Consider the following 14,052-nt stretch of genomic DNA (forward strand, 5'->3'; position numbering starts at 1 on the left):
CACTCTATATTTCCTCACTATAACAAACCTTCAGCCCTGGTTCACACTGCTGTCAAATCGGCGGCATTTTCTGGCAATGACACCGACCTAATCAGTGCGACGCTGCAACGATTTCAAAAAGTAGTTTCTGTACTACTTTTTGCGATTTTGGGCCGTGATTTACATTGACGTCTGCACAGATGTCTCTGTAATCGCGGCCAAAATCGGGACTGACAAGCGGGAGTGAAATTGTGCGCGTGTGAACACAGTGTGCACACTGTGAACCTGGGCTTACAACTAAAACAGCTGTGAAAAATTAAAAGATGACACAGGTTTTATAAGGGCAAAAAGAGAATTAGACCGATTACTTTACTTAGTAAATCCAAAAATTTAAATGGTTTACACTTTAAAAGGAAACCTGCGTTGACTGAAATTTGTAGGCGGACACAGCTGACCTCTCCCTTAAAAATCCTACTAGATTTGTATCCAGACATGCAGCCCGAGTGACCAGGAAAGAGGGCTGATATTTACAAACATCAGCTAGAGAATCAGGCAGATGAACTGGCCAAATATGACTTGTTTGTTCATCCTTTTGCCGAACTACAAACAAGCCAAGTTCTGGTTAAAACTTTGTTCAGCCTGAAGCTCATCCCTCTTGCAGTCTATGTCACAGGCTGCCAGTATAGTGTGCAAGGAAAATACTACATGCTGTCTTTTCTGACCAAATAAACCCACAATACTAGCTGGCCCTGCTAGGAGATTCAGTGTTGGGATGAGACTACAATGTCCAGCCATTCAGATTCTTCATGGATGTCTCCCAGCATACAGACAGACAGACACACTGGCACTCCTCGGTCACACAGACGCAGGCTCACCTAGTGCAATAGAAATCACTCCGAATGTGAAGACAGCCCGCATACACAGAGGAAACACCTCCATCCTCCACACTAACAATTCCCCCCATATATCTCTGTCTGCTGCTTTCCGGACACTCTGCACAAATCTCTTCCGGGTTCCCAGGAAATAACATTCCGCTTCTAAATACACATCTGCAGATTAGAGAGGGGCCTGGCTGCAGAGTGAAGCTCCACGTTTGACAGGAAGCATGTGACCTCCACTCCATTTTTTTTTTATTGAACTGTATTGTAACAAACAAGGAGTGGCTGTATTTGGAGATTCACTGTCGACAGGAAGCATGTGTCCTCCACTCCACTTTTTTTTAGTAACTTTATGTGTCAATAGACATTAGCAACAACACCTGGAAGTGGAGGTGACATGTTTTCTGTCACATCTGCATTTCCCAATGGTATCTGGCTGCAGACTGGAGCTCCACCCTCCACAGATTTTTCTTTTAATCAACCTATGCTCCCTTGCATTCAACGACTTCAGCCCCGGACCATATTGCTGGTCAATAACCAGGCCACTTTTTGCGATTCGGCACTGCGTCGCTTTAACTGACAATTGCGCGGTCCTGCGACGTGGCTCCCAAACAAAATTGGCGTCCTTTTTTTCCCACAAATAGAGCTTTCTTTTGGGTGTATTTGATCACCTCTGTGTATTTTATATTTTGCGCTATAAACAAAAATAGAGCGACAATTTTAATAATAAATGAATATTTTTTACTTTTTGCTATAATAAATATCCCCAAAAATATATAAAAAAAACTTTTTTTTTCCTCATTTTAGGCGTATACGTATTCTTCTACATATTTTTCGTAAAAAAATCGCAATAAGCGTTTATTGATTGGTTTGCGCAAAAGTTATAGCGTCTACAAAATAGGGCATAGTTTTATGGCATTTTTATTAATAATTTTTTTTTACTAGTAATGGCGGTGATCAGCGATTTTTATCGGTACTGCGACCTTATGGCGTACACTTCGGACACTTTTGACAAATTTTTGGGACCATTGACATTTTTATAGTGGGGAGGTGCGCGCCTCCGGGGGCGTGCACGCGCCCCTATTGGCTGATTCGCGAGATGACGTATAGCTATGGGATCTCATGCAGCCGAGCCGACCTGGCGCCGGCGGCTGGTCGGCAAGCAGGTAAAAAATGTATTTAGATTACACAAAACCCCCAAAATAATATATAATTTCTGAAAGCAGACACCCTAGAGAGTAAAATTGTGGTAGTTACATTTTTTTTATGTCACATGATATTACCGCAAAGGTCTAGGAAACACAGCATTTCAGTAAAAAATACACTAAAGTGAATTTTTAGGGCAAAAAAAACGCAAGAAATAATCGAATTTGTGGGAAAATATAAAAGACGAGGTTGCACCGAGTAAATAGATACCCAATATGTCAAACCTTATGTAGCACTGACCCCCGAAGGAGCTGCTGATTTAATTTGGGCCTGCACTCTACCAATAAACCCCACTTACTTGGCTCAATCCCCTTGGCACAGCTGTGATGCAATGCAATACAATACAATGTAAGACAATTCAAAATACCTGTATTCTAACTAGTGTTGCTCACGAATATTCGCATTGCGAATATTCGACTCGAATATAGCATATTCGAGAAATCGCGCTATATTTCGAAATTCGCGGTGAATATTCGCAATTCCGAATATTCGATTTTTTACAATTTTTTTTTTGAATCAGATCACATCCTAGATATCTCCATCGACGTCTAAAAGCATTGCTGGTATCATTAGAGACCCTGGGCCGAGTAGCTGAAGCGTTCATTGAATTTTCCAGAAAGATCGCAATGCGATTATTCGGCAAACGCAATATCGCGCGATTATTTTCCTCGCCCCGATCTTCCGCATCAGAGCGATTTTTACAGTTTCATTTTTAAAACAGATCACATCCTAGTGATCTCCATAGACGTCTGAAAGCATTGCTGGTATGATTAGAGCCATTGGGCCGAGTAGCTGAAGCGATCATTTTATATTGCCGAATATTCGCAATGCGAATATTCGGCAATAGGAATATTGCGCGATTATTTGCTCCGCCCTTTTGCATCAGAGCCAATCAGAGTTCTCCTTCCACACTCGTCACAGGTTAGCAACCAATAGGAACCTGCCTGCATGGACATTATATAAGCTCACTCCCAGCACCATTTCATTGCAGATTCAGAAGCTGGCTATAGAGTGTGGAGGCTGTTTCTGTGTTCCTGGTTTCCTGTGTCTTTGTTCTTGATTGATTTAGATCATCACCAGCATTGCTATTTAGTGATTCCAGTGGATCTTTTCCAGTATATCAACTGCTTTTTTCAAAGCAATAGACCCAAGAGCTTTTTTCAAAGCTACGTTTTGTGCTGTTTTGTGCTGTTTTTTTCATTTGTGTTACTGTTTGATCCTGCAATCCTCCCTGTTCAGTTATATTTGCAAGAGATTTCAGAACACATATTGATCTGAGCTTTATAAAAGAGCTTTTCTAAAAGCTAAGTTTTGTTCATCTTGTGTTACTGTCAGATCTTGCAGGTTCACTGTTCAGTGATATTTGATAGGCATCTCAGTTCAAATTTTGTTTAGTTTTCCCTAAAGAGCTTTTATAAAAGCTAAGTTTTGTGTTCAGTTTAGTTAAATTTTGTGTAGTAAGTGTACACACTGTTAGTGTACATTTATTTCATCTAGCTTAGCTTAGTGTGTGTTTAGTGTCTGTGTTTTGTGTTTAAAAAAAAAAAAAAAAAAAAAGTTAGTGTTTGTTTAGTGCTTTTTTTTTTTTTCTTTAATTTTGTAGTCCTTGTCTGGTGTACTACTTTTCTTATAGTTTAGTAGCTGTCTGTGTACGTCTTTGTCTGCGTGCCTGTCTTGTAAAAAAAACACAAAAACACATTTTGTTCACATTTTCCCCCCCAATAAAGTTTAACCCCCCCACACACATATCAGCAATTATGAGCGGCATCCGTGGCCGTGGCAGTAGGGGTAGGGGAGTTACTCCCAGTGCTGGATCGCTGCCAGCACGGGGTACCTCTCGTGCCCCTACTAGTGGTAGAGGATCGGGTGCAAGGGGAGTACGCCTGATCCGGGAGTTCTTCCCATCGGGCAGCCGCCCGATATTGCCATCTCAGGCTCAAGTAGTGGTGGACTACATGGGGCACAGCAGTGCCACTGAGTCGTCGGTCCCGACTCACAGTAGTACCACCATTACACCGTTGCCTGTACTACCCCCCCCCAGCCCCCAAGAGTCCAGCATCTTACTGTTCGACAGCGACAGTGATAGGGATCTCTTGGGGGAGGCCATGCATCAGGCAGACCTCCAGCTCTGTCCTGATGGTCAGGACCTTTTTGAAGGGATGGATGAGGAGGATGGGATACCTGCTGGCAGTATCCCAGAGACATCCCTTCAAACTGGTGCTGCTGTTTTGGTGCAGGAAACAGCAGCACCTAGTCAGACCCAGGCGTGGGTGAGGGGACAGCGGAGCCAGGCTAGAGGCTCCATGTCACGTGGTTCCCTCAGACCAACACATCTCAGCCCTTGGTCTGACATCTCTGGGGGCGAAGAGGGTGACCCATCATGGTTGCCATCTGACGCGTCGGCTCACTACGTCAGTGACGACGGGGAAGGTAGGCACCCTGGTGAAACGGTGCGCCAGGTCACCACCAGGGAGACCATCGTCAGGGTCTCCACTGGTGATGGCAGCAGGAGGTGTCAGGAGGAGGAGCAGCAGCAGCAGCAGCAGCAGCAGGCAGCTCCACCTGTGCGCACCGAATCCCAGCAGGTGCAAGTAAGCGTCACCCCATCTGACAGGAGGGCGGTGCTGAAGTCACCTGTCTGGAATTTCTTTACCCTGGTGGCAGACAACCCTACCGTGGCCATCTGCCGGATTTGTAAAGTGAGGGTGAAGAGAGGGAAGTGTTTGGCTCGGGTGGGTACCACAGCCCTGAACCAGCACCTCAGGATAAACCACTGGGCGTTGTATGAGGAGATGAAGCGTGGTGGTGGTAGCAGCGCCACCACCACAAGTGAGCAGGGTACAGCAGCCCCTGCCACATCTTCATCTGTTTCCAGCAGGTCATGCCCCCCCGCTCCCTCTAGTAGAGGTACTGGTACCGGCAGCCAGACCTCTACTTCCACAGCACCCTCCACGTCTGTGTCCCGCACTGCCGTCCGGCGCCAGGCGTCGATTTCAGACGCCTTTGACCGCACCACTCCCTTCCCCCCTGGAGACCGACGTGTGCGTTCCCTCAATGGGCTCCTGGCAAGGGTTATTGCCCAACATCTGCTGCCCTTCAACATAGTTGACAGCAACCCCTTCAGGCAGATGTTGGAGCAGGCCCAACCCCAATGGCGTGTCCCCAGCCGCCATTTCTTTGCCAGGACTGGTGTCCCTGCCCTACACCAGCACATTGTTCAGAATGTAACCCTGTCGCTGGATCACGCTGTCAGCGACAGGGTTCATCTGACAATGGATGGCTGGACCAGCAGGCATGGGCAGGGACGCTACATCAGCTTCACGGCCCATTGGGTTTCCCTCCGAGGCGTCGGTGAGGGATCGTCGGCAACCGATCTTGTGGTGCCGCCCCGGGGTGTCCAGGGGAGAACTGCTGGTCTCCCTCAAGCCACTGTCTCCGCAGCTGCTGAGCCTCCCAGCAAGCGCCCCCGTAGCTACTCAAGTGTGGGGCACGTGCGCTGTCAGGCCGTGCTCCAGCTTGTTAGTTTAGGGGACCGGAGACACACTGCAGAAGAAGTGCTGAAAGCACTTCAAGCTCAGGTCCAGAAGTGGCTGACACCCCGAAGGCTCCAGCCAGGTATGGTTGTCTGCGATAACGGCAGCAACCTACTCGCCGCCCTCCATGCTGGCAGTCTGACGCACGTGCCCTGTCTGGCACATGTCCTCAACCTGGTGGTGCAGAAGTTCCTGCGCACTTATCCAGGGTTGAGTGACATTGTGGCAAAGGCGCGTAGGATTGCCAGCCACTTCAGGCGCTCCCCAACCGCTACCGCGTCCCTGTCCAAATTGCAGCGGAAGTACAATCTGCCCCTTCACAGGCTGATTGTGGACAGTGTGACGCGGTGGAACTCCACCCTCCACATGCTGAAGAGGTTGTGGGAGCAGCAAAGGGCGGTGAGGGAGTACCTGATGGAACTAGGCACTCAGAGGGCTTCACCACAACTCCCTTTCATCGCCTGTGCGCAGTGGGGGCAGATAAACCAGGTCTGCCAAGTGTTGTCCTCCTTCGAGCAGGCGACCAAGATGGTCAGCAGTGAGCAAATTGGCCTCAATAGTGTGCTGCCAATACTGTTCATGCTGGAGAGGACACTAGATCGCCTGCTCGAGGCTGGGGAGAGTGCCTTGGTGGAGCAGGAGGAGTCAGCAATGCTCCACCGAGACCAGGGCCAGGACCAGGAGGAGGAGGAGGAGGAGGAGGATGATGATGAAGAGGAGGAGGAGGTGGTTGCTGGTGTCGTCCCGGAGTCAGGGCCTGGTCAGGAGGGAGAGCCGGTGTTGGGGGCACCGATAGTCCGGGGGTTGGGCATGTCTGAGTTTGACCAGCAGCGCCTCAGGGAAGAAGAGTCGCACCTCATTCACCTGGCCAGCATTGAGGAGTCACAGCGGGCTGTGCTCTTCCCCATGGCTGCCCACATGCTCAGATGCCTCAGGAGGGACCCCCGGGTTAAGACCATCAAGACGAGGGATGATTTCTGGATGGCCACCCTTTTGGATCCCAGGTGCAAGGGGAAACTGGAGCAGTTCATCCCAGCCAGCCGGAGGCAGCACCGGATGGAGGAACTGCAGGCAGCCATTGTCAGACGGTTGGAGCAGGCAACTCCCCGGCCTCCAGTTGTCCCCCCTCATCTCACCCAGCAGGTGGCTGCACCCAGCTGCAGCCGAGCAGGGGACCTAATGGAAGAGATGAGGATGTTCTTCCAAACCGAGCGACCCAGTACCACCACCAGCAGCAGCAGCAGCAGTCACCACCAGCGGCTGGCCCACATGGTGGCAGACTACATGGCGTCCGTCGGTGCTTCTGACAGTATGAGCACCGACGACCCCATGGAGTACTGGGTTGCCAGATTGGACACCTGCCGCGAGCTCGCTCAGTATGCGCTGGAGTTATTGTCTTGCCCCCCCTCCAGCGTACTATCTGAGCGGACATTCAGCGCGGCAGGTGGGGTGGTCACGGACAAGAGGACCCGTCTGTCCACAGAGTCCGTGGACAGACTCACATTCATAAAGATGAATGAGTCCTGGATCGGCGGTGACTTTCTGGCACCCGTCGTCGGTTCAGGGCGCTGAAGGGTCCCTTGCCATGCATTCCCTGATGAAGCCCCGGACCTGATGTATTTACAGTGCTGAATATAACTATTTCAACATCAGAGAAAATCAATGTTAATATTTGGTACAGTAGGCTTTCTTTGCAATTACAGCGGTCAAAAATTTCTTGTAGTTTTACACCAGCTTTGCACACACTGGAGGAGGGATTTTGGCCCACTCCTCCACACAGATCTTCTCTACATCAGTCATGTTTCTGGGCTATCGCTGAGAAACACGGAGTTTGAGCTCCCTCCAAAGATTCTCTATTGGGTTTAGGTCTGGAGACTGGCTAGGCCACGCCAGAACCTTGATATGCTCCTTACAGAGCCAATCCTTGGTTATCCTGGCTGTGTGCTTTGGGTCATTCTCATGTTGGAAGACCCAGCCTCGACCCATCTTCAAAGCTCTAACTCAGGGAAGGAGGTTGTTGCCCAAAATCTTGCAATACATGGCCCCGGTCATCCTCTCCTTAATACAGTGCAGTCACCCTGTCCCATGTGCAGAAAAACACCACCAAAGCATGATGCTACCACCCCCATGCTTCACATTAGGGATGGCGTTCTTGGCATGGTACTCATCATTATTCTTCCTCCGAACACGGTTAGTGAAATTATGATCAAAAAATTATATTATAGTCTCATCTGACCACATGATTTTCTCCCATGACTCCTTTGGATCAGTCAAGACAATTATGTCAGCAGTTATTTCACACCCTATATACTCTTATTAAGACTGCAGTACATCATGGCAACTCCTGCCCATGTGATATGACTCTGTATCAACTACTACTGTTAATACTACTACTGCTGCTTCTGCTGCTGCTGCTGCCCAGTCAAGACACCTATGTCAGCAGTTATTTGACACTCTATATACTCCTATTCCTACTGCTGTTCATCATGGCACCTCCTGCCCATGTGATATGACTCTGTATCAACTACTACTGTTAATACTACTGCTGCTTCTGCTGCTGCTGCCCAGTCAATACACCTATGTCAGCAGTTATTTGACACTCTATATACTCCTATTCCTACTGCTGTTCATGATGGCACCTCCTGCCCATGTGATATGACTCTGTATCAACTACTACTGTTAATACTACTGCTGCTTCTGCTGCTGCTGCCCAGTCAAGACACCTATGTCAGCAGTTATTTGACACTCTATATACTCCTATTCCTACTGCTGTTCATGATGGCACCTCCTGCCCATGTGATATGACTCTGTATCAACTACTACTGTTAATACTACTGCTGCTTCTGCTGCTGCTGCCCAGTCAAGACACCTATGTCAGCAGTTATTTGACACTCTATATACTCCTATTCCTACTGCTGTTCATCATGGCACCTCCTGCCCATGTGATATGACTCTGTATCAACTACTACTGTTAATACTACTGCTGCTGCTTCTGCTGCTGCTGCTGCCCAGTCAAGACACCTATGTCAGCAGTTATTTGACACTCTATATACTCCTATTCCTACTGCTGTTCATCATGGCACCTCCTGCCCATGTGATATGACTCTGTATCAACTACTACTGTTAATACTACTGCTGCTGCTTCTGCTGCCGCTGCTGCCCAGTCAAGACACCTATGTCAGCAGTTATTTGACACTCTATATACTCCTATTCCTACTGCTGTTCATGATGGCACCTCCTGCCCATGTGATATGACTCTGTATCAACTACTACTGTTAATACTACTGCTGCTTCTGCTGCTGCTGCCCAGTCAAGACACCTATGTCAGCAGTTATTTGACACTCTATATACTCCTATTCCTACTGCTGTTCATCATGGCACCTCCTGCCCATGTGATATGACTCTGTATCAACTACTACTGTTAATACTACTGCTGCTTCTGCTGCTGCTGCCCAGTCAATACACCTATGTCAGCAGTTATTTGACACTCTATATACTCCTATTCCTACTGCTGTTCATGATGGCACCTCCTGCCCATGTGATATGACTCTGTATCAACTACTACTGTTAATACTACTGCTGCTTCTGCTGCTGCTGCCCAGTCAAGACACCTATGTCAGCAGTTATTTGACACTCTATATACTCCTATTCCTACTGCTGTTCATCATGGCACCTCCTGCCCATGTGATATGACTCTGTATCAACTACTACTGTTAATACTACTGCTGCTTCTGCTGCTGCTGCCCAGTCAATACACCTATGTCAGCAGTTATTTGACACTCTATATACTCCTATTCCTACTGCTGTTCATGATGGCACCTCCTGCCCATGTGATATGACTCTGTATCAACTACTACTGTTAATACTACTGCTGCTTCTGCTGCTGCTGCCCAGTCAAGACACCTATGTCAGCAGTTATTTGACACTCTATATACTCCTATTCCTACTGCTGTTCATCATGGCACCTCCTGCCCATGTGATATGACTCTGTATCAACTACTACTGTTAATACTACTGCTGCTGCTTCTGCTGCTGCTGCTGCCCAGTCAAGACACCTATGTCAGCAGTTATTTGACACTCTATATACTCCTATTCCTACTGCTGTTCATCATGGCACCTCCTGCCCATGTGATATGACTCTGTATCAACTACTACTGTTAATACTACTGCTGCTTCTGCTGCTGCTGCCCAGTCAAGACACCTATGTCAGCAGTTATTTGACACTCTATATACTCCTATTCCTACTGCTGTTCATCATGGCACCTCCTGCCCATGTGATATGACTCTGTATCAACTACTACTGTTAATACTACTGCTGCTTCTGCTGCTGCTGCCCAGTCAAGACACCTATGTCAGCAGTTATTTGACACTCTATATACTCCTATTCCTACTGCTGTTCATGATGGCACCTCCTGCCCATGTGATATGACTCTGTATCAACTACTACTGTTAATACTACTGCTGCTTCTGCTGCTGCTGCCCAGTCAAGACACCTATGTCAGCAGTTATTTGACACTCTATATACTCCTATTCCTACTGCTGTTCATCATGGCACCTCCTGCCCATGTGATATGACTCTGTATCAACTACTACTGTTAATACTACTGCTGCTGCTTCTGCTGCTGCTGCTGCCCAGTCAAGACACCTATGTCAGCAGTTATTTGACACTCTATATACTCCTATTCCTACTGCTGTTCATCATGGCACCTCCTGCCCATGTGATATGACTCTGTATCAACTACTACTGTTAATACTACTGCTGCTGCTTCTGCTGCTGCTGCTGCCCAGTCAAGACACCTATGTCAGCAGTTATTTGACACTCTATATACTCCTATTCCTACTGCTGTTCATGATGGCACCTCCTGCCCATGTGATATGACTCTGTATCAACTACTACTGTTAATACTACTGCTGCTTCTGCTGCTGCTGCCCAGTCAAGACACCTATGTCAGCAGTTATTTGACACTCTATATACTCCTATTCCTACTGCTGTTCATCATGGCACCTCCTGCCCATGTGATATGACTCTGTATCAACTACTACTGTTAATACTACTGCTGCTGCTTCTGCTGCTGCCCAGTCAAGACACCTATGTCAGCAGTTATTTGACACTCTATATACTCCTATTCCTACTGCTGTTCATGATGGCACCTCCTGCCCATGTGATATGACTCTGTATCAACTACTACTGTTAATACTACTGCTGCTTCTGCTGCTGCTGCCCAGTCAAGACACCTATGTCAGCAGTTATTTGACACTCTATATACTCCTATTCCTACTGCTGTTCATCATGGCACCTCCTGCCCATGTGATATGACTCTGTATCAACTACTACTGTTAATACTACTGCTGCTTCTGCTGCTGCTGCCCAGTCAATACACCTATGTCAGCAGTTATTTGACACTCTATATACTCCTATTCCTACTGCTGTTCATGATGGCACCTCCTGCCCATGTGATATGACTCTGTATCAACTACTACTGTTAATACTACTGCTGCTTCTGCTGCTGCTGCCCAGTCAAGACACCTATGTCAGCAGTTATTTGACACTCTATATACTCCTATTCCTACTGCTGTTCATCATGGCACCTCCTGCCCATGTGATATGACTCTGTATCAACTACTACTGTTAATACTACTGCTGCTGCTTCTGCTGCTGCTGCTGCCCAGTCAAGACACCTATGTCAGCAGTTATTTGACACTCTATATACTCCTATTCCTACTGCTGTTCATCATGGCACCTCCTGCCCATGTGATATGACTCTGTATCAACTACTACTGTTAATACTACTGCTGCTGCTTCTGCTGCTGCTGCTGCCCAGTCAAGACACCTATGTCAGCAGTTATTTGACACTCTATATACTCCTATTCCTACTGCTGTTCATCATGGCACCTCCTGCCCATGTGATATGACTCTGTATCAACTACTACTGTTAATACTACTGCTGCTTCTGCTGCTGCTGCCCAGTCAAGACACCTATGTCAGCAGTTATTTGACACTCTATATACTCCTATTCCTACTGCTGTTCATCATGGCACCTCCTGCCCATGTGATATGACTCTGTATCAACTACTACTGTTAATACTACTGCTGCTTCTGCTGCTGCTGCCCAGTCAAGACACCTATGTCAGCAGTTATTTGACACTCTATATACTCCTATTCCTACTGCTGTTCATGATGGCACCTCCTGCCCATGTGATATGACTCTGTATCAACTACTACTGTTAATACTACTGCTGCTTCTGCTGCTGCTGCCCAGTCAAGACACCTATGTCAGCAGTTATTTGACACTCTATATACTCCTATTCCTACTGCTGTTCATCATGGCACCTCCTGCCCATGTGATATGACTCTGTATCAACTACTACTGTTAATACTACTGCTGCTGCTTCTGCTGCTGCTGCTGCCCAGTCAAGACACCTATGTCAGCAGTTATTTGACACTCTATATACTCCTATTCCTACTGCTGTTCATCATGGCACCTCCTGCCCATGTGATATGACTCTGTATCAACTACTACTGTTAATACTACTGCTGCTGCTTCTGCTGCTGCTGCTGCCCAGTCAAGACACCTATGTCAGCAGTTATTTGACACTCTATATACTCCTATTCCTACTGCTGTTCATGATGGCACCTCCTGCCCATGTGATATGACTCTGTATCAACTACTACTTTTAATACTACTGCTGCTTCTGCTGCTGCTGCCCAGTCAAGACACCTATGTCAGCAGTTATTTGACACTCTATATACTCCTATTCCTACTGCTGTTCATCATGGCACCTCCTGCCCATGTGATATGACTCTGTATCAACTACTACTGTTAATACTACTGCTGCTTCTGCTGCTGCTGCCCAGTCAATACACCTATGTCAGCAGTTATTTGACACTCTATATACTCCTATTCCTACTGCTGTTCATGATGGCACCTCCTGCCCATGTGATATGACTCTGTATCAACTACTACTGTTAATACTACTGCTGCTTCTGCTGCTGCTGCCCAGTCAAGACACCTATGTCAGCAGTTATTTGACACTCTATATACTCCTATTCCTACTGCTGTTCATCATGGCACCTCCTGCCCATGTGATATGACTCTGTATCAACTACTACTGTTAATACTACTGCTGCTTCTGCTGCTGCTGCCCAGTCAATACACCTATGTCAGCAGTTATTTGACACTCTATATACTCCTATTCCTACTGCTGTTCATGATGGCACCTCCTGCCCATGTGATATGACTCTGTATCAACTACTACTGTTAATACTACTGCTGCTTCTGCTGCTGCTGCCCAGTCAAGACACCTATGTCAGCAGTTATTTGACACTCTATATACTCCTATTCCTACTGCTGTTCATCATGGCACCTCCTGCCCATGTGATATGACTCTGTATCAACTACTACTGTTAATACTACTGCTGCTGCTTCTGCTGCTGCTGCTGCCCAGTCAAGACACCTATGTCAGCAGTTATTTGACACTCTATATACTCCTATTCCTACTGCTGTTCATCATGGCACCTCCTGCCCATGTGATATGACTCTGTATCAACTACTACTGTTAATACTACTGCTGCTTCTGCTGCTGCTGCCCAGTCAAGACACCTATGTCAGCAGTTATTTGACACTCTATATACTCCTATTCCTACTGCTGTTCATCATGGCACCTCCTGCCCATGTGATATGACTCTGTATCAACTACTACTGTTAATACTACTGCTGCTTCTGCTGCTGCTGCCCAGTCAAGACACCTATGTCAGCAGTTATTTGACACTCTATATACTCCTATTCCTACTGCTGTTCATGATGGCACCTCCTGCCCATGTGATATGACTCTGTATCAACTACTACTGTTAATACTACTGCTGCTTCTGCTGCTGCTGCCCAGTCAAGACACCTATGTCAGCAGTTATTTGACACTCTATATACTCCTATTCCTACTGCTGTTCATCATGGCACCTCCTGCCCATGTGATATGACTCTGTATCAACTACTACTGTTAATACTACTGCTGCTGCTTCTGCTGCTGCTGCTGCCCAGTCAAGACACCTATGTCAGCAGTTATTTGACACTCTATATACTCCTATTCCTACTGCTGTTCATCATGGCACCTCCTGCCCATGTGATATGACTCTGTATCAACTACTACTGTTAATACTACTGCTGCTGCTTCTGCTGCTGCTGCTGCCCAGTCAAGACACCTATGTCAGCAGTTATTTGACACTCTATATACTCCTATTCCTACTGCTGTTCATGATGGCACCTCCTGCCCATGTGATATGACTCTGTATCAACTACTACTGTTAATACTACTGCTGCTTCTGCTGCTGCTGCCCAGTCAAGACACCTATGTCAGCAGTTATTTGACACTCTATATACTCCTATTCCTACTGCTGTTCATCATGGCACCTCCTGCCCATGTGATATGACTCTGTATCAACTACTACTGTTAATACTACT

At 47.1% G+C, this 14,052-nt stretch overlaps 1 protein-coding gene across 1 annotated transcript in view; it reads right to left on the reverse strand.

Annotated features, from left to right (window-relative positions):
- Positions 1–1,053, reverse strand: part of TXNDC15 (thioredoxin domain containing 15) — a 46,154-nt gene extending 45,101 nt beyond the window's left edge. Inside the window, exon 1 of the mRNA XM_040344758.1 lies at positions 855–1,053. Within this exon, the coding sequence (XP_040200692.1) occupies positions 855–918 (64 nt within the window). The 5' untranslated portion in view covers positions 919–1,053. The remainder of the gene's footprint in view (positions 1–854) is intronic.
- Positions 1,054–14,052: the final 12,999 nt, after the last annotated feature.

This window comes from Rana temporaria, chromosome 3 (assembly GCF_905171775.1).
Source record: "Rana temporaria chromosome 3, aRanTem1.1, whole genome shotgun sequence".
In the NCBI taxonomy this organism is placed as follows: Eukaryota; Metazoa; Chordata; class Amphibia; order Anura; family Ranidae; genus Rana; species Rana temporaria.